At 39.2% G+C, this 23,534-nt stretch overlaps 1 protein-coding gene across 1 annotated transcript in view; it reads left to right on the top strand.

Annotated features, from left to right (window-relative positions):
- The first annotated feature begins 457 nt into the window (after nt 1–457).
- Nucleotides 458–23,534, top strand: part of LOC134228074 (uncharacterized) — a 29,373-nt gene continuing 6,296 nt past the window's right edge. Inside the window, exons 1-2 of the mRNA XM_062709851.1 lie at nt 458–638; nt 775–934. Coding sequence (XP_062565835.1) covers nt 790–934 — 145 coding nt within the window. The 5' untranslated portion in view covers nt 458–638; nt 775–789. The remainder of the gene's footprint in view (nt 639–774; nt 935–23,534) is intronic.

The following is a 23,534-nucleotide window of genomic DNA, read 5'->3' as shown; positions in this document are numbered from 1 at the left end:
AACAAAAAAACTGATATTTTTGAGAATATTCAAAACATTCTTCAACAGATTTGAGGAATTTGTTTTTATTTTTTATTTAAATATTTTTTTTTTATTATCTCCCACCTCCTTTGTCTTTCGGAGACCAGTAGATCATAATTTTGATTAAATATTTGTGTATGCTTAAATGAACTAAGTACCAGTAATATGTATGCAATGCCAGCTGGTTCGAGCTTGCGAGTAAAAACAAATAAAAAACACTTTCATTAGGTTGTGATTCGTTGATCGAGAAACGCTGATGAAGTTAGTATACTGCATAGACCAAGCCTCTATCTAGTACCCGATTCCGATACTAAAAAGAGAGAACAAGCAGCTCCAATGGAGTCTACATAGGGGGCTGATCGTTTCAATTCCAGCCACCACACGGTTCGGTTCGGCTTTTCCTTTCTTTGCTATAAATACGGGTGGTAATTTCATCCCCGAACACACTTCTAAACGGACTTTCACTGTGCTAACGTCGTCGTGCTGACAAAGGTTTTGCCGTAGTGGCGGGTTCCATCCCCAAAATATATCGGAGATTATCGTGTCCTTGAAGGATTGTGCAACGTTGTTCGTTGAACCTTTCAGTAGTTTTTCAGTGTCGTCTTCATCCTCCTGTAGTAAGTTTCGTATAAACTGTGCTCTAGCAGCAGATCAACAATTTGATTAAAACTTTATTGGAAAATTACGTTACCATTCAGTGCGAATTTAGTGTCCCAAGCTACATTATTGTTTGTGATTGTCGTGATTTTGCAGCGTAATATTTGAATCATGAAGCCGTTCGCCTTCGGAGTGCTTATCGCGGCCGTTTTCTGCGTGGCCAACGTGTTCGGTGCCGATGAAGCGCCAAAGGATACCACCGACGAAGAGACGGTCAAAATCTACAAGCGACTCATCCCAGCCGACGTGCTCAGAGGTAAGTGTCGAAAGGGACAAACAATCACTATTCTTTACGAAACGGTGCCAGAGTGCAACGATTTATTCGCACCGAATGCATGGATGGTCTATCTAAGTGGCGGGTGGAACGATAAATTCTACAATCCACCAAGTAGGAGGAACGTCGATTTCCAAAGCCAAAGCAGATGGAATTCAAACGAATAGTAATCATCAATTAATGGTTGTTAACACACCCACTGATTGGGGTACGAGTAGCGGAGACATGTAGTATGTACCTTTAATAGTGAAGCTATGTTGCAGCAAATCTGAACACGGTGTTGTGCTAATTTTTTGAAGTGAAGGGGTTTTAGGTTCGGCGGCTGACGGAACACATGTACTGAAATCAATTTAAAAGAGTCAATGATGAGTGTTAACAATCTCGGGTTTAACAACGACAGTGTGGATTTTACCTAAACAATGAGGATTAGGCTATCCATCAGTTTTATTTTTTCATGCATGAACAATGCAAAAAACAATCACCTAGTAGTGATACTGCCTTTCTCGTATTTAGCCAAGACACCAACTGTTCTGGCTCAAACTACCATGTTCTTCATAAGTTTTGAACAGCCGATCGTTATTAAAATCAGTAGGGATCAACTAGGCATTGTCTCATTTCGAATGAAAATTGTTGCGAGAGAATCAGATAAGCATAACTGCATGAAGAATTCACTAATCTTTTCATATACACACATATATACACACGGACATACAGACATTTGCTGAGCCATCTATAATTTTTGTTTTTGGAATGAAATGATAGCCTTTCGGTACAACTATGTTGAACGAGAAAGGGAAAACTGATTTATCCATCTAGTGGTGGTAATGTCTTTTTGGATGTCAGGCAAAACCTTCGACAGTAATACAACTTTCTGTTTATCACTTTTTGTTTCATCAACCAATTCTTGGAACTTGCTGTGCAAAAATTGATTAAAGTGTATGAGATCAGTGTGAGATTGAAAGTTAACACCATGTAAGTTAATTCCCATGTAAGAAACAACCTCCTTTGGACTGAGATGTTTTACTTAATTGACACTTTACTAAATGTGTTACTTCGCTATTTTCTAGCCAAAGACCTTGAAGTTTGAAATTAAAGGTCGTAGAATGGCTCCTGACGCTATTCGAGAAAGACTGCTATATAACAAATCGATTATATAGTCATTTCATACCTAAATTTAATTTGCTATTTAAAAAAAAACTCCCTGTTATGTTAAATGTGAAAAATATACAATACTAAACAGGATTAATTTTATACTATATTTATCTGTTAAAATCGTATATTTTCGTTTTTTGTTTAAGAAATTTTGTGATTCATTCGAGCAAAGTTTTACGTTATTGTGTAATAACGTTTACGTGAAGGAGGCGAATGAACCACGAGTTGCATCAGCTGTTGGGAGAACCATCCATCGTTCACACCGCGAAAATCGGAAGACTGCGGTGAGCCGGGTACGTAGCCAGAATGTCGGACAGTAATCCGGTTAAAATGGTTCTCGACAACGATCCGACGGGAACAAGAAGGCGAGGTGCATAGCGGGCAAGGTGGATCGATCAGGAGGAGGACGATTTGCGGACCCTCCGCAGACTGCGTGGTTGGCGAAGTGCAGCCATGAACCGAGTCGAATGGAGAAGACTTTTATGTATTGCACAGGCCTCCCGCCACTATTAGTCTGGTAATAAATAAATGGTCAAAACGTGAACGGAACGAATAGCAATGTTCACAAGACTTGTAGAGGTTGTAGAGACTTTGAGGTTGTTGCGCTGATTTTTGGAGTTTATATCTCTTGTTAGACTTCATTTTTCAAAATTGGTAATAACCCAAAAACCTTGAAATTTTATCCGAATGAGCTGAAAATTTGACAGAAGGCTTATTTTAGCATAAGAATTGCGATTTTGAGCAAACCGGTTCAATTTTTGATACTTTTTGAAAACATGAATAGGTCTAGATATGAATTATTGGTTTGAGAAACTGCATTAGCGCCTTTCGAAAAACAAATAAATAAACCTTAATTTAAAAGGTTCTGGAAACTCAGATATGAATATAGGGAAAATTTTGATTTGAAAAATGTATTGGAGGTAACCACTTTCCTTCGATGGGACTCGAACCCACGACCCTCAGTACGCTGAACTGGTTCTTTTTAACCAACTAAGCTACGAAGGACCTCCATCGGCCTTCGCAACTTAGCGGTTACTGAATGAGCCTGAGATTCAAAAATCGAACCCATAGTCGAAGCACTCATATTCCAAATTCCAAAACAACGCTTCCACATGTGAATGCCCGGATGGAATTGTAGCGCTAAAAAGAAATGCAATCAGTGCTTAATAATTACAACTCAAACTGCGTGACGCCAGCAACTCCAGCAACATTCCAAATGCCCAGATAATAATTTAACTGAGTTAATTGCATAACCCTAGTAACATCGATGGATTTATTGTGGGTTTACATCACACTTGAAGAGTAAATCGCTGTCTTCAATAGCTTAGCTTAACTTGATTGACTATACACTTCGTATTTGCTAGACGTGGTTGGCCGAGAAACAACAAATATACACAGCCCAACAATTAAATAGTCTTCTTGGGATTAGAAAACTATTCTCACTGTACATGCTTGGGAGTTTCATTAATTCAAGATCAATAACGATGCCAGCCACGTCTTTATAGTCAATTTGGGTCCCAAGCAGCACCTTGGTCGTAAATGAGTTACTGTGGCTTATGTATGACCAAATACAGTCCTTACGAATTCCTGCAATCAAATCGGGGTAAATTGGGTTACTAGGGGTAAATTATTTCGACACTTTACAAATTGCCTATAATATTCCATGCTGTCCTGGAATGGGCTACTACCCATGACGTCATTTGGGCGTAGTGTGTAGTATGTTGTGTGTTATGAAGCGAGGGTTCGATTCCCGCTCCAGTCATGGAAACTTTTCGAATTATAAAAAAAAACAAGAACATCGTCTTTGACCAGAGGTCGTACAGACTGAACACTTAATACCTAGCATGAGACAATGGACTGGACACATAACAGCCAGTGGATCAGTGGAGAATTTTTCAATCACGAAAAGTTTCCCCCTTACCGGGGCGGGAATCGAACCCACACTTCCTAGCACATGCGTCTAGACGATGGACGTCGCTAACCGCACGTCAACGAAGCCCACAAATTATATTAAGTATTGGCCGTTGTTGCTTAACACAGTCGTTCAGTCTGAACGACCATTGGTTGAAGACGGTGAAATTGTGTTTTTCAATCTTCGGATGTTTCAGGCGTTTTTCTGACTTTGCAGATTTGCTCCATACCTTAAAAATGTTCTGAAATTCTATTTTTCCAGATTCTCCAGAATACCTTCAGATGTTTTAATTTTATTTCAATGATTCAGATTCCTTGGATTTCTGTAAAGCTAAGGTTCTTTAATATTCCGCCTCGCAGCTTAGTGTTCATTAAGCACTTCCACAGTAATTAACTGCGAGGTTTCTAAGCCAGGTTACCATTTTTGCATACGTATATCATGAGGCTAGCACGATGATACTTTTATGCCCAAGGAAGTCGAGATAATTTCCAATCCGAAAATTGCCTAGACCGGCACCGGGAATCGAACCCAGCCACCCTCAGCATGGTCTTGCTTTATAGCCGCGCGTCTTACCGCACGGCGAAGGAGGGCCCTCCTTTCTTTAATACCTACGGGAATTTGTAAGATACTCAACACAGAAAAAGATTATGAAAACTAATAAGCGCGTAAAAAATAAGGACGCGGAAAATTACAGTATTCTGGGCGTATATGGTTCTTTTCCAACAAATTCGCCCTAAATGTATGCAATTTCTATAATAGCATTATGTCAATTGCTATAGCATTAGTCATATGAAAAGTAGCATAATGCAATAGAAATTGCATACATTCAGGCGATAATATCGTTAAAATTTACACACTTTTTTGCATTCCCTTTATGTGCATTACTTTCGTGTAAATTTCAACAACTTAGGGTTTAAATAATATTCACAGATAGAAAAAGTGAATATTATTTAAACCCTAATTCTCCAAGTTTAGTGGACTCTCTAGCTAGAATACTAAAGTCCCCTTTCCTTCTGATTTTTCTGATCTGTTACAAATTTTAAGGATATCCCTTTTCCAACGACTTCCATAGTTTCTCCAGAATACAGAATCATAATGGAATGCGGGGCGTTTTCCAGAATCCCTGGTAATGCGGGACAAGTCTAAATCCGGGACTGTCCCGCATAATCCGGCACGTTTGGTCACGTTACACAATTTTTATTTAAGAGATATTGATAAATGTCTGGACTCTGTACAATTTGTCTACTTGGTTTGAGCTGGGTATCAAATTCTCTACGGAGAAAACTGAGACATGAGACATTCAAAAAAACATACCGAACATTTCTTCATTTACCATAAAATCTAAGTATATCTCCTAAGAGGAATACGGAAAGCATTGAGCTACTAAATCTTTCTACCTGAAGTATAGAAGGTAATATTTACGAGCGACAAATCGTCTTCGATGATTCCTGTTTTTCGATGATACATACATCAACCGGAGATTTCGATCAATTGACAGGGTAGATAGTGACATTGAGAGTTGGGTATTTGGCAACGCTTTCTCCCGCAGGTTTCGAAAAGGTCATGGTTTAGAGAGGTTTAGAGGACTGAAGTGGGGCGTGTCACATTCAGACAAATTACTGATTATTAAGGCCGCATTTGACCCAGCGACATTTCCAGCATACCAGAAATTTGAAAGTGAAAGAAACTTGACTTTTACACTGGGGCCTAATAAGAGTTAAAGACTTTAAACGAGAGTAACAAGGGTGCGTAATTGAAAAGTTGGCACCCCACATGTCAAAAGATGATAACCCCACATGTGGGGTAACTTGCAATAAGCAAGTTTTTCATCCCTCTGAATCGCTATTTCGGAGAAGTTAAAGGCTCTCACAGATACAACTTGTTTGGGCAAAAGCTCCACCGCCAGCACTTAGGGAATGGCATTGTTAAAAATGCCATAGGACATTAATGCTTAGAAAGACAGTGTATATAAAAGTGTGTGTGACAAGTGTGACAAAAGTATTGAAATAGCGAACAAGGTGGGGAAAGCTTTTTTTTTTTCTTTTTTTTTGTGTCTTTATTAAGGAGACTTTTAGCCCTAGGCTGGCTCGTCTCCGTGTGGAAAGCTGCAAATTTTCTACATTTGGTTGAACTATCCAACGATTTTGTTGCGAAACAACCAGTGTTGATAAAATCATTCATAAAACTCAATCATTGAGCGCTCCAACGCGAACTAACTCATTTGCGATTTTAAAATAATCACGTCTGAGTTTTTCATGCTAAAACGGATCATTCAACTCATTTCCCAAAAAAATCATTTTGCTCTAAAAAGTGTTTATAATAAAATTTGGGGCAATTTATTGTTGACACACGCAAGAGTATCCCTTGTTATATGTGTTGAATGTTAGTTTACTGCTATTTTACGAAGGAGAACAAAAGAAAACCTACGATGATTCAAATGGATTATTCAACTCAGCCATCATTTTTTAGGTGCTGAGTTGGGTGCGTTTCAACTCACGAGTGAATTGAATCGTTCATGATTTTTGAAATTTTGAGTTTTTCTCAACACTGGAAACAACACCCCACCGACACTAACCTGTGAAGTACCACGCGCCTCCATACTCATTTCTGTACGGTTCATACCGAAACGAGAGATCTGATGGTAGGATTGCCAGCAAACAGGTGTTTTGCCTCCATGAGTTTTCCGGAAGCAGGATTTGCTTAGCTTGGGCATATTGCCTTGCATTCTGCTGCATTTATAAAAAAAGCAATCTATTAAGATGCAATCTTCTTCTTATACTATGGTTCTACATTCTCTCAACTGGAACTTGGTCTGCTTTTCAACTTAATATTCTATTACCATTCCCTCAGTTATTATTTGAAAGCTTTTCTATGCCCGCCATTGCACAAGAATGTATCTTATGTGACAAGTACAATGGATACACTATGCCCAGGGAGTTTGTAATGCTTCCCACCTGAAACCATCCTAGACTGGACCGTGAATCGAACTCGCCCTTTCAAGATTGGAAATCCTACGCCAATAGTATTTTACCTTCAGTGGCAATCGGTTTGCCAAGACTTCAGCAAAGTTGATTTTGAAAAATATAAAAACCCACAATTCTTTGATGTTGCTAAATAAAATCATTAGCAGTGCTGCTGTTCAACACTTAAATTTATTCGTTGAGATTATATGACCCGCCACGTTGTACCTGTATCAACAGAAAAATCGGAAATATTTATCTTCGCTTCTGTCGAAACGCATTGCTTTATTATATTGCAATTTTCAAACATATTTTGCTGGATTTATTGCGGATTCAAACAGCAGCAAAATATTACCGAAATTTTGCAAAATAAAAATGATATGTAGCCTATGGGGCAGCTTATAAGTGAATTTAACTGCAATTGCATTGAGCCATCAAAAACAGGCGCTGAAAACCCCTGCAAAACTCAAACTCATGCTGGGCCTCTCCTCGCTTCACTCCAGCATAATGCAACTCGGAATGTACAAATTGCAGCTTCTGTAGCCAGTGAAGTGTGTTCCATGCAATCAGTCATGCACACGTTAATACTTGAGTGCACAATACTTGGAGCCTATGCGCGTACAAAAAAAAAACACCACTCCACATCAAAAAGGCAAGGTTTGGCTGGAGACAAAACGCATGCAGGACTTATTAGTGTCACTCGTTCGAAGAGAGGCATAGCCTTCGGAGCTCACACTCTGTTGTTTGCTGTCCGCTATGTTGCCGTTGCGTTGACGAGGCTATTACATGGTAATCGTTATAAATTATCAAATCTGTCAAAGGCAACTCACAGAATAAAAAAATACGGAGAGACAACGGGCCGGGTTTAGTGGAACAACCACTACACTAGCTAGTAGTCTGGTGAAGTAAACGCGGTTTGTTACCCGTACAATCTTGGGTTGCAATCTCCTTCGTGACATGATAGATACTAGGCAGGCATGTTAATCCATATAAACCGGTTGCATAGTTTTCTAGATCTTTCAATTAATTAAGGTTGAGAGACAAAGTGTTCAGTACCGAAATAGCGCACCCAGAGCTAAAACGTCAATGAACGGTCACTGTTATTCGACCAAGGCAAAGTAAGGATTATTGTTCAATACGAAAAGATGGCGATGGATACACAATTTTCGCTTGAATGGGTCATAACACTTACGTGTTAATTTCCTAAGTATACCTTACTGTGGGTGACATCACAAGAGCTGATGGCGACGCGCTTGTAAAATATCCAACTGCTAATCAATTTAGCCATCAAAGGAAAATTATTTTATAAGTGCTTATACTTAACCTATCTTCTTCCTTCGTACTATGATATTTCCGCTAAATCTGAATTGTGAAGATGTGCGGACGTTTTCAAAATAGTATTTAATAGAAATTATTCACAAAATCAGTGTTGTCCTACACTCAGTGCGAAAAATTCTGCTCTTTGATTTTACTCCATCTAAACGATTTTATAATCTTAGCCAAGTAAGTGTAACTAATAGAGGGATATTTGAATTTTCTAAATGTCATGTCAAACTATTGAAAAAATGCACACCAGAGCAAAAGGAGCGCGCGCACTGAAAATACACTGGAGTGTTTTCACTGGAGTGTATTTTCAGCGCGCGCGCTCCTGTTGCTCTGGCGTGCATTTTTTTGACAGTTTGACATGACATTTAGAAAATTCAAATATCCTTCTATTAGTTACACTTACTTAGTAGAGACTATAAAATCGTTTAGATGGAGTAAAATCAAAGAGCAGATTTTTTCGCACTGAGTGTAGGACAACACTGCACAAAATCATCATCTAATTGAGCGTTGAAAACACTACTTTTCAAGTAAATTTCCTATGTTGTTCAAACACTAAATAATAGCGATATAAAAGAAGTTGCTAGGTTGTGGGCATAGTTAGCTATTTTTCCCAAACTTTTTTGAATTAAATATTTATATAGACATAAACATAATAATGAAAAGCTTAAGACCTACTGAAGACTACTGATGGAAAAATCGATTCGAAATTGTAAAGAGAAAAAAATACCACTTTTTTTTTATTTTTTTTTTTTTTTTATTTTTTTTTTTTTAACTAATTTTATTTGCTAATTATCTAATACATGCATTTATCTCTTAGACTAGGTGTTCCGTGTTTTCTTAACACTATCATCCTTATTTGCTATGTTACGCTTTTAGATATTATTAATACATTTCAATTGCCTCTGGCAGTTACGATATTTCCTCTGGTTGAATTAAACCATGTAGGAATTACAATGTTTTCTACTTAAACTAAACTTAACCTAATTTATACTAAGGGTACAAGGAGCTTATCGTTGCAATAGAAGATTGCAACGATTTTTGTCTAAAATTGGAAATTATTTTGTTGGACATTTGTTGCAATGTCTCAATATTAGAAATTCTATGAAGTTCATTGGTACTATACCACGGAGGTAACTTCAGAATCATTTTCAAAATTTTATTTTGAATCCTCTGAAGTGCCTTCTTTCTGGTATTGCAGCAACTAGTCCATATTGGCACAGCATACAACATGGCTGGTCTAAAATTTGTTTGTAAATCAAAAGTTTGTTCTTAAGACAAAGTTTTGATTTTCTGTTTATAAGTGGATATAGACACTTAATATATTTGTTACATTTGGCTTGAAGGCCTTCAATGTGATTTTTAAAAGTTAATTTTTGATCTAGCAGTAGTCCTAAATATTTAGCTTCGCTAGACCAATTAATTGGAACCCCATTCATAGTGACAATATGTCTGCTAGAAGGTTTCAAATAAGAAGCTCTCGGCTTATGTGGGAAAATTATAAGCTGAGTTTTGGAAGCATTCGGGGAAATTTTCCATTTTTGCAAGTAAGTGGAGAAAATATCCAAACTTTTTTGCAATCTACTAATAATGACACGAAGCACCACGAAGGGTTCGCCCTTTGGCTAAGAGGCCCGTGTCATCTGCAAACAAAGATTTTTGACACCCTGGTGGTAAATCAGGTAAGTCATAAGTAAAAATGTTATACCATATGGGCCAGTATGCTGCCTTGGGGAACACACGCTCTAATAGGTAATCTATCAGATTTAGAATTCTTCAGAATTCAGTGAGCGATCTGATAAATAATTTTGGATCAGTTTAATAATGTACAGAGGAAAATTAAAATTCATCAATTTTACAATCAAACCTTCATGCCAAACACTGTCAAATGCTTTCTATATCAAGAAGAGCAACTCCAGTCGAATATCCTTCAGATTTGTTGAGCCGAATTAAGTTCGTAACTCTTAATAACTGATGAGTGGTTGAATGCCCATGGCGAAAACCAAATTGCTCATCAGCAAAAATAGAATTGTCATTAATATGAACCATCATTCTATTTAAAATAATCTTTTCAAACAGTTTGCTTATTGAAGAAAGCAAACTGATTGGGCGATAACTAGAAGCCTCAGCTGGATTTTTGTCCGGCTTCAAAATTGGAACAACTTTGGCGTTTTTCCATTTATCTGGGAAGTATGCCAATTGAAAACATTTGTTAAATAAATTAACCAAAAAGGATAAAGAGCTCTCAGGAAGTTTTTTGATAAGTATGTAGAAAATACCATCATCACCCGGGGCTTTCATATTTTTAAATTTTCTAGTAATAGATCTCAATTCATCCAAATAAGTTCCCAACGAAGGGTCAAAAACATTCTCTTGATTGAGAATGTCTTCGAAGCTCCGTGTAACCTGATCCTCAATTGGACTAGTGAGACCTAGACTAAAATTATGGGCACTCTCGAACTGCTGAGCAAGTTTTTGAGCCTTTTCGCCATTTGTTAATAAAAATTTATTTCCTTCTTTAAGCGCTGGAATTGGCTTTGAGGTTTTTAAGAATTTTCGTTAATTTCCAAAAGGGTTTCGAACTGGGATCCAACTTCGAGACATTATTCTCAAAGTTGGTATTTCTCAGAATAGCGAAACGTTTTTAATTTCATTTTGCAAATCTCGCCAAATAACTTTTAAAGTAGGATCGCGAGTTCTTTGGTATTGCCTTCGCCTCACATTTTTAAGACGGATCAGTAGCTGAAGATCGTCGTCAATAATAATGGAGTTGAATTTAATTTCACATTTAGGAATTGTAATGCCTCTGGCTTCGACAATTAAATTTGTCAAAGATACGAGAGCATTATCAATATCACTTTTGGTATCGAGAGGAATATCAACATCAAAATTCCTATCGATATACGTTTTATAAATCCCAATCAGCTCTATGATAATTAAAAGTAGAGCTGATTGGATTATAAATGGCTTCTTGTGAGATTTCAAATGTCACAGGAAGGTGATCAGAGTCAAAGTCAGCATGAGTTACCAATTGGCCACACAGCTGACTTGAATCCGTTAAAACTAAATCAATTGTAGAAGGATTTCGACTGGAAGAAAAACAAGTTGGTCCATTGGGATATTGAATAGTATAATATCCCGCAGAACAATCTTCAAATAAAATTTTACCATTGGAATTGCTTTGAGCATTATTCCATGAACGGTGTTTGGCATTGAAGTCACCAATTACGAAGAATTTTGATTTGTTGCGAGTCAGAATTTGAAGATCAGCTTTCAACAAATTCTTTTGCTGCCCATTGCATTGAAAAGGCAAGTAGGCTGCAATGAAGGAAAATTGACCAAAATTTGTTTCAACAGAAACTCCCAAGGTTTCAAAAACTTTGGTTTCAAACGAAGAAAATAATTTATGTTTGATACGTCTATTAATGACAATGGCGACCCCACCACAGGCGCTGTCAAGACGATCATTTCTGTAGATAAAATAGTTTGGATCTCTTTTAATGGAGAGTCCTGGTTTTAAATACGTTTCAGTTATAATGGCAATATGCACATTATGAACTGAAAGGAAGTTGAATAATTCATCTTCCTTACCCTTTAGAGAGCGGGCATTCCAATTTAGAACTTTCACACAATTATTTAGATCCATCAAAACGGAGTCCGATAGCAATTTTGTGTGTGTACTTTATACCAACCTGAACAGCTTCTGGTATGGTATTTACTTTGAACATTGCATCAATCATGTGATGCAATTGTTCAGTTAAAAAATCAAAGCAGTCATGCTACCTGAATCGGCAACATGACCGTTATTTTCCGTTGGGACATGGGTATAAACCTCATTTTGAGAAGAGAATTTTGTCTACCAGCAGCGATGTTTGCATACGTGGGTACATTCGAAAAATTGTAATTTACTGAAGTGCTTGCTACCCGTTGAAGAGCGGCAAAATTTGTTCATGAATTGTGGTGGGTATGAATTGCTCGACCGGTAACTGGTTTCGAATTTTGAGCGTTTGAAAAATTTCTACCCGTGAATCAGGGATCTGATTAGAATTTCCCGTCATCAATTTTGCACGGAATTCAAAAGTTTTGCGTGAAGGGCATTCCCAGAAATTGGATTTATGATTACCCCCACAATTTGCACACTTAAATTTATTGGAATCTTCTCTCACAGGACAAGCGTCCTTGGCGTGAGACGTTCCACCACAAATCATGCATTTAGCATCCATGTGGCAATGTTTGGTTCCGTGACCCCACTTTTGGCACTTACGGCACTGAGTGGGATTTTGAATTTCCCCAGGCCTGCGGAAATGTTCCCATGTAACACGGACATGGGACATAATACAGGCCTTTTCCAACTTTTCATATTATTTAGTTCACTTTGTTAAAATGAACTAAATAAAATTCTTGAGAAATGCCCTTTGGGAAGTACCAGAGTGGGATTTCTTTTTCATCTTAATTACTTGGACTGGTGAAAATCCAAGTAATTCAGAAATTTCAATTTAATCTCATCCAGTGATTTGTCATCACTGGGCAGACCTTCAAGACGACTTTGAACAATCGCTCAGTTTTGTCGTTGTATGTGAAGAATTTATGGCGCTTCTCAGTTAAATACTGGAGAAGACGTTTGCGATCGTCAAAGGATCCCGGCAAAACGCGGCAGTCACCCTTCCTAGCTATCTGAAATGAAACCTTGATCCCCCGAAGGTTACTCAAGATTTCATTCCGAAAGCCAGAAAACTCGGCAACAGATACCACAATTGGCGGAATCCGTTGTTTCTTCGCATGAATCGAATCACCTGGGCTAGAGGTAGATTCGATTTCCTCAAATTCGTTATTAATCAAATCGAACTGATTGCTCAGTTCGATGGGAGAAGGAATAATGTCAACGTTAGAGTTAGAAGGAATAGCTGAAGTCTCCAGCTTCCTTCTATTTTTCCGCGCTTGGGCAGGACGGTCTTGAAACCTTGTTTCTTTGAAGGAAGTGGAGAATTCAGAGACTCCCCTTCCTCTTGTTTTTATTAATACTCATTGCTGAGCGTGGAGCCAGAACGGTGTCCCTGCAGGATTACCACCGCTTGTCGGAATTTTACTTCCGCAAACGGGTCCAACGTAAAACGAAGGCACGGGTCCTTGCAAAGATCGTAACGGGATCAGTGGGTAGAAATAGCGCTAAGAAGCACCGTTGAAATTAAAATAGCTTCGGGTAGTATTAAAACTTCCTTCCGCAAGAGAAAGAACCGCACAGCACGAAAGCACGATGCGGTCTGAAAAAAAAAAAAAAAAAAAAAAAAATACCACTTATTATGATGTACATTAGACTGGCCCAGGAAACAAAAAGTTGTCTAATTCCACGGGGCACCCCCCAGGATTGTGTCTTTGGGTGAGAAAATCAATCTCTGAAAATTTCAGCTCAATCGCTTGTTGCATAAGCTGGCGCATTTGATTTGAAGTTTGTATGGGGATTTCAGCCAAAATGTATAGGGAAATACACCTCCGTCACTCATTCGACCTGGAAATTGGTTCTTATTGCTCGATTGACCTCAGAATTGCAAAAACGGCAGTCGGTATGCTACAGAACAATTTCACAGAACATTGTATGATGATTAAATGAACTTTTATATAGGTTTCGGCTGATGCGATTCGATCAAAAAACCCAAAAATACACAAATCAGCTCCTAATAAATCAGCCGAAATCAGTTAACTGGGTAATGTCCATAACCGGGCAAATTCCCCTACATAATACGGTTGGTACCGTACTGGGTAACAGACCGTGAACTCGTATCTCTCTTCCACCTAATTGTTCTCTTTTTTGTTACGTTAATGCCATTGCTAATAATGGAGTGTGTCCCTTTGTTTAACTTTGCAAGTTCCCGACTAAGTTCCGCATACATTGAGATTTTTGTCATCCACGGTATGTTAATTATCACCAGGCACACAATTAGAACGGAAGGGCTTTTTCTAATGTTATGCTCTCGAACTAGGACATATCGTGTATACACCCAGTTTTTTACGCGGTTGAAATTCATTCATTTCTTGGTTAACCTGAACTCAGGACAACTCGGAGATCCTAGAACCTCACAGTTTATTATTATACATTATCATTCAATTCAACAAAATCACAGAAGATAACATGCTGTAGAACAGCGGTTCTCAACCTGGGGTACATGTACCCCTGGGGGTACATGTACCCCTGGGGGTACATGTACCCCTGGGGGTACCTTCGCTGACCCTAGGGGGTACCTCGGACAAAAATGCGTAATGGCGGACGTATTACAATCAGTGGTGCAATTTATCAGCAATGCCTGCTGAGTGTGATTCTTTTGTTTTGTATTTTTCTCTGCTCCTCTTTGCCTATGACGGTGCATTTCAGTCAGAAAGACAAAGTAGGAGTAGCTTAGCCAACTCGGTTGGCCAACAGCGGGCTGAAGCTGATGATCATTCGGCACAAATTTCCTGTCTTTGTCTTTCAAGTGATAGTATTCACCCATGCATTTATATAGGGCCGTCACATTCACGCAGCAGCGAGTGAATTGAATGGACTGTCACTGCGGGGTGCGTGTGCAATGAGAAAAGAGGTCTTTTGTTTACTTTATCTTTGATTGTTGCTGCTAACCATTTTCAGTTTTCACTGCTAGGAAGTGAGTGTGAAGAGGCAATGGTATCAATATCCTATAAATTTCAGTCACTGAAATTGAGAATTCGCACCACTGATTACAATTAGAATCGAGACTTTAATAAAGTTTTGACAATTGTGTATTTTTCATTTCAAAACTTTGTCTTGTACATAATATGCATTATTTATTTTTATTTTTCAGACTAACGCCGGAGTGGTCTGTGCAGTGCATAAAAGTGTTCTCCATTCAGATCAGTCCATGGCTGCATGTCGCCAAACACCTTGGCTTCTTGTTCCCGTAGGATCGTTGTCAAGAATTATTTTCACCAGAATACTACCCGTCATTCTGGATACGTGCTCGGTCTACCGCAGTCTTCCGATATTCGCGGGGTGAACAATGGGTGGTTATCCCAACAGCTGATGCAATTCGTAGTTCATTCGCCTTCTCCACCATCCCACCTAATGAGCTTTTTGTAGATAGTCAGTTTGGCAGGGCGGTGAAGTCTATTCGATCGAAGCGCTTTACTTCTCGGAAGGATTCACCCAGACAGCTCGTAGGCCTCCTTCCAAGATGTTTAGAAGCCTTATTTCGAGAGGCTTGGAAGCATCCTTTCAAGATGCTTGAAAATCTCCTTTCAAGAGGCTTGGAAGCCTCCTTTCAAGAGGCTCGGAAGCCTCGCTTTGAAATACCCGGAATTCTCTTTTCAATAGGCTCGCAAGCCCCCTTTTAAGAAGGTCGGAAGACTTCTTTCAAATAGCTCGGAAGACTCCTTTCAAGAGGCTCGAAAGGTTTTTTTTTTCGAAAGGCTTGGATAACTACCTTCAAGATGCCGGAAGCCTTGTTTTAGGACGCCCGGAAGTCTACTTTCAAGAGGCTCGGAATGGTCGGAAGCCTTCTTTCACAAAGTTCAGATGGCTCCTTTCAAGATGCTTGTAAGCCTCCTTTTAACAGGCTCGGAAGCCTATTTTCAATAGTATCGCAAGCCTTTTTTCAAGAGGCTCGGAAGCTTATTTTCAATTGGCTTGAAAGCCCACTTTCAAGTGGCTCGAAATCCTCATTACAAGAGGCTCGTCTTCCAAGAAGCCCGGAACCCTGCCTTCAAGAGGCTAGGAAGCCTCTTTTCAACAGGCTGGGAAGCCTCTTTTCAAGAGGTCGGAAGCCTTGTTTTAAGGCGCCCGGAAGTCTACTTCCAAGAGGCTTGGAAGCCTCCTTTTAACAGGCTCGGAAGCCTGTTTTCAAGAGGCTCGCAAGCCTATTTTCAAGAGGCTCGCAAGCCTATTTCAAAAAGGCTCGGAAGCCTATTTTCAATAGTATCGCAAGCCTTTTTTCAAGAGGCTCGGAAGCTTATTTTCAATTGGCTTGAAAGCCCACTTTCAAGTGGCTCGAAATCCTCATTACAAGAGGCTCGTCTTCCAAGAAGCCCGGAACCCTGCCTTCAAGAGGCTAGGAAGCCTCTTTTCAACAGGCTGGGAAGCCTCTTTTCAAGAGGTCGGAAGCCTTGTTTTAAGGCGCCCGGAAGTCTACTTCCAAGAGGCTTGGAAGCCTCCTTTTAACAGGCTCGGAAGCCTGTTTTCAAGAGGCTCGCAAGCCTATTTTCAAGAGGCTCGCAAGCCTATTTCAAAAAGGCTCGGAAGCTTATTTTCAAGAGGCTCGAAAGCCTACTTTCAAGTAGCTCGGAAGCCTATTTTCAAGAGTTTCGGAAGCCTCCTTTCAAGAGGCTCAGAAGCGTCCTTTCGAGATGCAAAGGAAGCCTCCTTTTAAGTGGCTCGACAGCCGCCATGCAAGAGGTTCGAAAGCTATGCAGGAGGCTCAGAAGCCTCTTATCAAGGTGCGGAAGCCTACTTTTAAGAGATTCAAGGGCTTGAAATTGTCCTTCCAAGAGACCTGGACGCCTACTTTCAGGAGGGGGTACCGCAATTAATGCAATAGTTTGAAGGGGTACCTCTGAAGAAAAAGGTTGAGAACCGCTGCTGTAGAATAATCTTTGTAGTTTCAAACACCCTGTAGTATGAGGCGGTTTCATCAGGCATCGAATTATCTCCGTATGCATAATAGGGATGCTCCTAGGTTCCTATGTTCCAGGTGATGTCTTTATATGTAACGCCAATATCTCCATCATCACTAGATGGATAGATATCAGTTTCGGTAGTGAAATATTAAGATATCACTTAAATTGCAATTATTCTAAATCCGTTGCATTACTCCCACAACTATAGCGAAAAATTCAACGCTCCTAGACACAATATTTTGTAATGCTCAGAAACTTAAAGAGATGGCTAAGATATTGGGGAAAAATCTGAGCAAGTCGGTTGACAAACGACTGAGATATAGCCATTTGAACATTTAGTTACAACGATTTTCTGAACGAATGAATCCTAATGTTAAAAAGTAATTAGAGGCGGTTAACAAATTACGTAACGCTGTATGTAGGGAGAGGGTGGAGGCAGTTCAAGTGTTACGGTTCATACAAATACTACAAATTATCCATTCAAAAAGTGTTACGAGAGGGAGAAAGGGGGCAATTTTTTTAATGACTACTCTTCATCATACTTTTGATTCAATTGCAAATCTTTATGTAACGGAAAAAAAATTCACCATAGAATTACACTAATATTCATAAAGTAATATTTCGGATTATGCAGGCGAGGTGAAACCTAAAATAGTTCCCAATATGAACAATGGCAGAACGTACCCTGCGTTGCTCGGGTTTCTCTTTACGTTTTGCGATCAAAATGTCCATTACTAAGTTAATTGCAACTCCGCAATGTAGATAAATTTTTGTGTAGTTGTATTGGGTTTCCTCACAACTCGCCTTGATAGACAGAAGAAGAAGATAGAGGAAAGATAAATAAAAACCCATCACCTAGCGGTGTCGATGCTTTTCTGGATTCAATCGTTTGGTTTCGTCATAGTGTGACACATATCATAAATAATAGCCTACCTTGCTAGAACCGAGCAAACGCTGAACCAACCACCCAATATGGTTCAACATACCAATTTCTTCATAACTTTGGAATGCAATGATCGATTGTGATTATTTTCAGTAGTTATCACCTACGGTATGTCTAGCGTCCAATGCAGCTTGTTGCGGCTAATAACTATATGAAAAGTTCGTGTGCGCACACACATACACACGGACAGACAGACATTCGTTCAGCGCGAAGAGCCAAGTCGATTGGTATATAACAACATAGATCTCCTAGCCTTCTATGAAAAGTTCGATTTTGGAGTGAAATGATAGCCTGCCTTTCGATACAACTTTGTTGTACGAGAAAGGCAAAAAAGAAGGAAAAAGATGACTTGCTGACGATTTTAAGAAAATTTTAAGCGTTTAAGTATTAGAAGATGGATTAAAACACGGTTCACTTAATAGAGGGATGCATGAAATCAGCTCTTTTTTATTGTTTTGATAAAATAATAGACAGTTTGGTACCTAATCAAAATAATGATTTTTATTGCACTTTTAGGGTAAAATTTGAACAGTTTTATTTCTTTCAGTTCTGATGAAATAACAAATCTTCCTTTAAAATTTCCTCTCGTGATTTATGAACACTCTGTTCGTCAACCTACGGATCTTTTCTATATTTCAGCAACATCCCGACTTACTTTTCCAGCCTTTTCTGCTCAAGAATTACCTAATATTTAAGTTAGGATAGTTAAGATCTTTTTCGATGAAATTAACCCTACTGTAACGGTACCACTAATATGTCTCTCGACTGGAGTTACAATTTACACGACCATTGTATACCTTGAGGGGTAGCTGCAAATAATCGCTTGCCAAATCATATTTTTCAGCGAAGTTATATGAAAACAAAATTTGAATTCTTCAGGAACACTTCCCTGAGCCATAGATACAAAAAAAACTTTTAGCAAATTAAAGTCAAACTCATCACAATTTTGAAACTTGATCAAGATCTAACGTGGATGACCAAAATTATTATTTTCTCTTTCGACTTCCATCTTTTATTACTTTTTTTTATTTTAACGGATCGTAACAAAATTTTCTCCACCGTAAAAAGCCGTGCGCCTGTATTCAGTTTTTCTGGCAAAAAACTTCGATTACTCGTAATAACGCTAATGCCGAGGGCGGTTAATATATGCACAAACTGCTTAGACCTCATACCAGTGCGCTATGCCTGCATGTATTACAGATTACAAATGATTCACGAAGTGGCTACCATTATCAGATAGCTCGCTATAATTCACATCGTGTTGTGCTACACTGATTTTTTAAGGCTTGTCGGTACTTACTGAGCTAGCAGCCGATTAAGTTAATTGTTAATTAAATTTATTCCCTCGCACGGCGATCAAGTCTGATGGGTCGCAGAATCGTGTCTCGAAGCCGTACATCATAAATGCAGCTATAAATTGTTTGCACAATGGAATGATGAGAGTAAGAGGAGGGCCATTTGCATATTAATTCGACGGTAGATTTCTTGGGCTAATATGTACTGGCGTATTGTGTTCTACCGGTTTCCGGAATCAAGCAAGGAAAGAATTATATAATTATTTGTTTGCCATAGCGGGCGATCGTGACGTGCTTCAGAAGTTTTTCTATCACGTCATGCATAATTGTGCACGATAATTAAATCACAAGTTTTCCCTTTCATTAACCATTTGTTACAGTCTAACTAGATTCGGTTTCTCTGTCATGGTTTCCCTTTCCGCTAATCAAAAGCCGCCTCGAGTGAACGCGTCTGGCTATCTAAATCTTAGTACGGAGTGGACTGGCTGACCGGTTCCTAGTGACTCATTCGTCATCAAACATTCGCTCTCGCTACTCTTGGTTGCATTTTATATCGCAGGGGGGTTCTTTTCTGGCTTGGATTGATTGCCGTGGAAAACAGCCTTTGATTCTGCTCAGCAGCGTGGCAGCAATTGTTCCATGATTCGATGTTAATCAATTCCGCGATTTCTGTCCGTAGATTAAAGAACCTTCCACACCGCTCTGCAACCTTGAGCTTCAACTCCGATGCATCAACTTGAACACTAGTGGCGATGATGAGAGGCGTGCTCGTGTCGCCACCGCCACGGCCTACTAGGTTCAAAACCGGTAGACTTATTTTCTCATCGATGAAGGTTGTTTAGGTACCGGGGTTTTAGTCAGATACCTATGCTTTTTTATGTGTGGGGGCTGGATTTTTTTCAGAATGTCGTACAGTGACCGGAAACCATGAAAAAGAATTTTAAACTTTCTAAATTTAGTTTGCATCGTAATCAAAAGCTAAATCATGTTAACTGATTATTTTTTATTTTACCTATTTATTGGGGACCTATGGAAAACATCATCGCTATTATTCTCAAATTAATGTCCAATTTATGCCTCTGAAAATGAATATTTCAGTCATTGTAAACCGCCCTATCATTTGATATTCTGAGCAAAGAAACTGGTGGGAAGATGGAATATTCATCTTAATAAACTATCTGCTCCGTAAACAAAGATGCTGCTCAGATGATATTGCAATGCCTGGAATTTTTTATCTATTCAAATCGAGAATTAAATATTGGTGTCGTCATGCATTTGCGCTTTTATTGGCATAGATTACGTTAGCCTATTTGGAGAAAGCAGTGCAACTGCAAGTTGCCGTGCATGCATGCTTGGTAAGCCGTCCATTTAGAAGGTGTCACCGACTTCAGTAGCGATTCCTTTCTGGTATCACTTCGAAGATTCGTCGCGCGTCGTAGGATGGTTCACGAAATTCATTCTTAATATGCGACCAATTTTCGCGGTGCTTATCACGAACTGTAGCAGCAACGTCATGACCAACAGTCCGTTACAGCTATCGAATCGTTTTGCCACAACCACGAGATCGAGTGGCATTTCTATCCGCCGGACGCATTAGAATTTGGTGGCTTATGGGAAGGTGGCCAAAACACATATGAAGCTTCTTGTTGGGAATTCAAGCTTAATGTTCAAGTAACTGTGTCCAATCCTGGCAGAAATTGAAGCGCTTTTTAATGCACGGACTTTGTTTACCATCTCCAGCTGGTGATTACACCAGCCCGCTATTTTATTGGACGACCGCTTATTGAACCAGTAGAATGTGAAGAAATTCCGTTGATCACGATAACATCTACAACTTATACGTCAACAATTCTGGCGTTCATGGAGTCGAGGTTATTTGAATACTCTTACTCTTCAGTTAAGGAAAAAGAATCAACAAGAAATGTCCAACATTCATGAAGATATGATCATGTTCCTTCAGGATCGGTACTAACCACCGCTCAAATGAAAGCTGGGTCGCATCACAGCCATCTACCATAGACCCGATGGCCTTATATGTGCAGTAGATGTCTTTTCAAATGAAAGTTTGTATTGCCGATTGAATTTAATCTTCCTTCGAATTCGTCGTCCAAGGAATGTTGAGTTTCCTCAACCGAGGGAGGATGTTCGGTCTCTCGCCCGAAACAAGTTCGAACATGTTCGAGAGGGAGTGCTTCATGTAGCGTACACCCGCTCAAACATGTTTGTCCAACATTGACAACATCTCAACGCAGTGATGAACTTAATCAAATATTAAAAAATCACTCTAATAAAGAAATAAAAAAAAAAAAAAACATCTCAACGACATGCTTCGGTTGCTTCTTTGGTTGACCGTGTGTGAAGTTGTTCGGACAACCGTTTGACAGCTGGCGGCTTGGTTGGAAACAATCCGATTTGGTTTTGATTTGAGCTGTCGGGCGGAGTCAAGGGTACTCAAGCATGACTGAATGTGTGCAGTGCAGTATCACAAACTGACATATATTTTTGATTGGTGATGCTCAAGATACTTCAGTCGTTCGGGAGTGATATTATTGGTCGAACAATTTATTGTTCGAGTCCTGTTCGAGTGGATGTTCGAGTAATCGCTGGGTAAAGTCCATGTTGGTCAAACTATAAAACCACATGCGTAATCATGGAATCATTCGGAGCTCTTCAGCTCTTCTTATAGCTTACGACAGATAATTAAAATGACGCTTGCATCCACCACAATTTCCGTAATCTACCAACATCAAATAATGTAGTCGTGCACACGTATACGTATGCATTACTCCATTTGATGCTGGGTACCTTGTGTTGACGCGGCGTGCACGCAGCTTGAAAAACCGCTACGTGGACATCGGCCCTTATTGTGAACAAATAACACAAATTTTGCACAAAAATGTTATCAAAATATAAAGTTTTACTATAGATAAGAACAAAATAATGGCTCGAGATGTGGAATAATTTAAAATATGTTTTGCCTTTCTCGTATACTAAGTATACGGTAAAGGCATGATCGCTCCAAAAACAAACTTTTTATAGAAGGCCCGGAGACCCATAGTGTTATATACCAATCGACTCAGTTCGACGAATTGAGGTGATGTCTGTGTGTATGTGTGTGTCTGTGCGCACCCACGTACCAAAATGTAGCAAAAGTGTCACTCATTTTTCGGGCACTCCTTAATCGATTTACTCGCAATAAGCAAATTGCATTCGACGTAGAATCTTGTCCCATTGTTTCCTATTGAAAATTGGCCAGTTATGGCCAAAATACTTTTTTTTACGGAATAATCGCGTAAAAAAGTATCACTCATTTTTCGGCCACTTATCCTCAACCGATTCAACAAGTTGCATTCGACGCAGACTTCTATTCCATTGTTTTCTATTGAAAATTGGCCAGGTCGGACTATGGGATCGGAAGTTATGGCCAAAATACTATTTTTATAACACACGAGAAGGGTCCATCACCGCTAGGTGGATTAATCTGGGTTGTTCATGATTATTTCGGTGAAAATTTTACTAATTTCGGTTTATAGTAGCTAATGTCAAAGCTGTTCATATTATGATTTGTTATGAAGATCATGTTTTGTTGTTAAAGAGCTATTTTTGTCTGTTCGAAATATGAACGAAGGCAAATCGTTTAAACTAATGAGAGAATAGGGCCTGTTTCTATAAAGCTATCAAAAGCTTCAATGTTTTTTATGCAGATGATTTTAAACTCATGTAACTCGGTTACATAATTGTTGATACAACGTTACAAAATGATACAACCGTAAAAGACTCGAAAGTCTTGCTTGGTTGAAAGATCACACTCAAGGACCAAACAGCTTACATTTCTTCACAAGCGTCTAAAAATCTTGGATTTCTATTTCGAGTTACTGAAAATTTCACAAATGTGCAGTGTTTGACAGCGTTACATTGTTCTCTGGTTAGACAATACAGCAACAATTTCCCAAATTTGTTAGTTTCAAGGATAAAGGTATTATTTGGTGTAAACTGTTAATATGAAAAAAAGAGGCATCATGTCTTCAGGTTAGACCTGTACCCCGATTGAAAATTGATCGGCGGCGGCGTGACAGATCATTTTCAGCCAGCGGCGGCGCGACGGCGCACGTGGGTTGGCGTGAGCTTATTTCATGCATTAGTAATTCTCCGAAATTCTTCCACAAAATTCTCCGTAAATTCCACCAGAAAATTCCTCTAGGAATTCCTCCGGAGATTTCTGCGGGAATTCCTCCAGAAGTTCCTCTGGTAGTTCCTCCGAGAATTACGAACAATTTCCTTCCAAAGTTCCTCTTGGAATTCCTCCAGAAGTTTCTACGTAAGTTTCTCCGGGAATACTTTCGGAAGTTCCTTCGGCAATTCCTCCGAAAGTTCTTCC

This window comes from Armigeres subalbatus, chromosome 3 (genome assembly GCF_024139115.2).
Source record: "Armigeres subalbatus isolate Guangzhou_Male chromosome 3, GZ_Asu_2, whole genome shotgun sequence".
Taxonomy (NCBI): domain Eukaryota; kingdom Metazoa; phylum Arthropoda; class Insecta; order Diptera; family Culicidae; genus Armigeres; species Armigeres subalbatus.
This window is presented reverse-complemented; position numbering and strand designations above follow the sequence as displayed.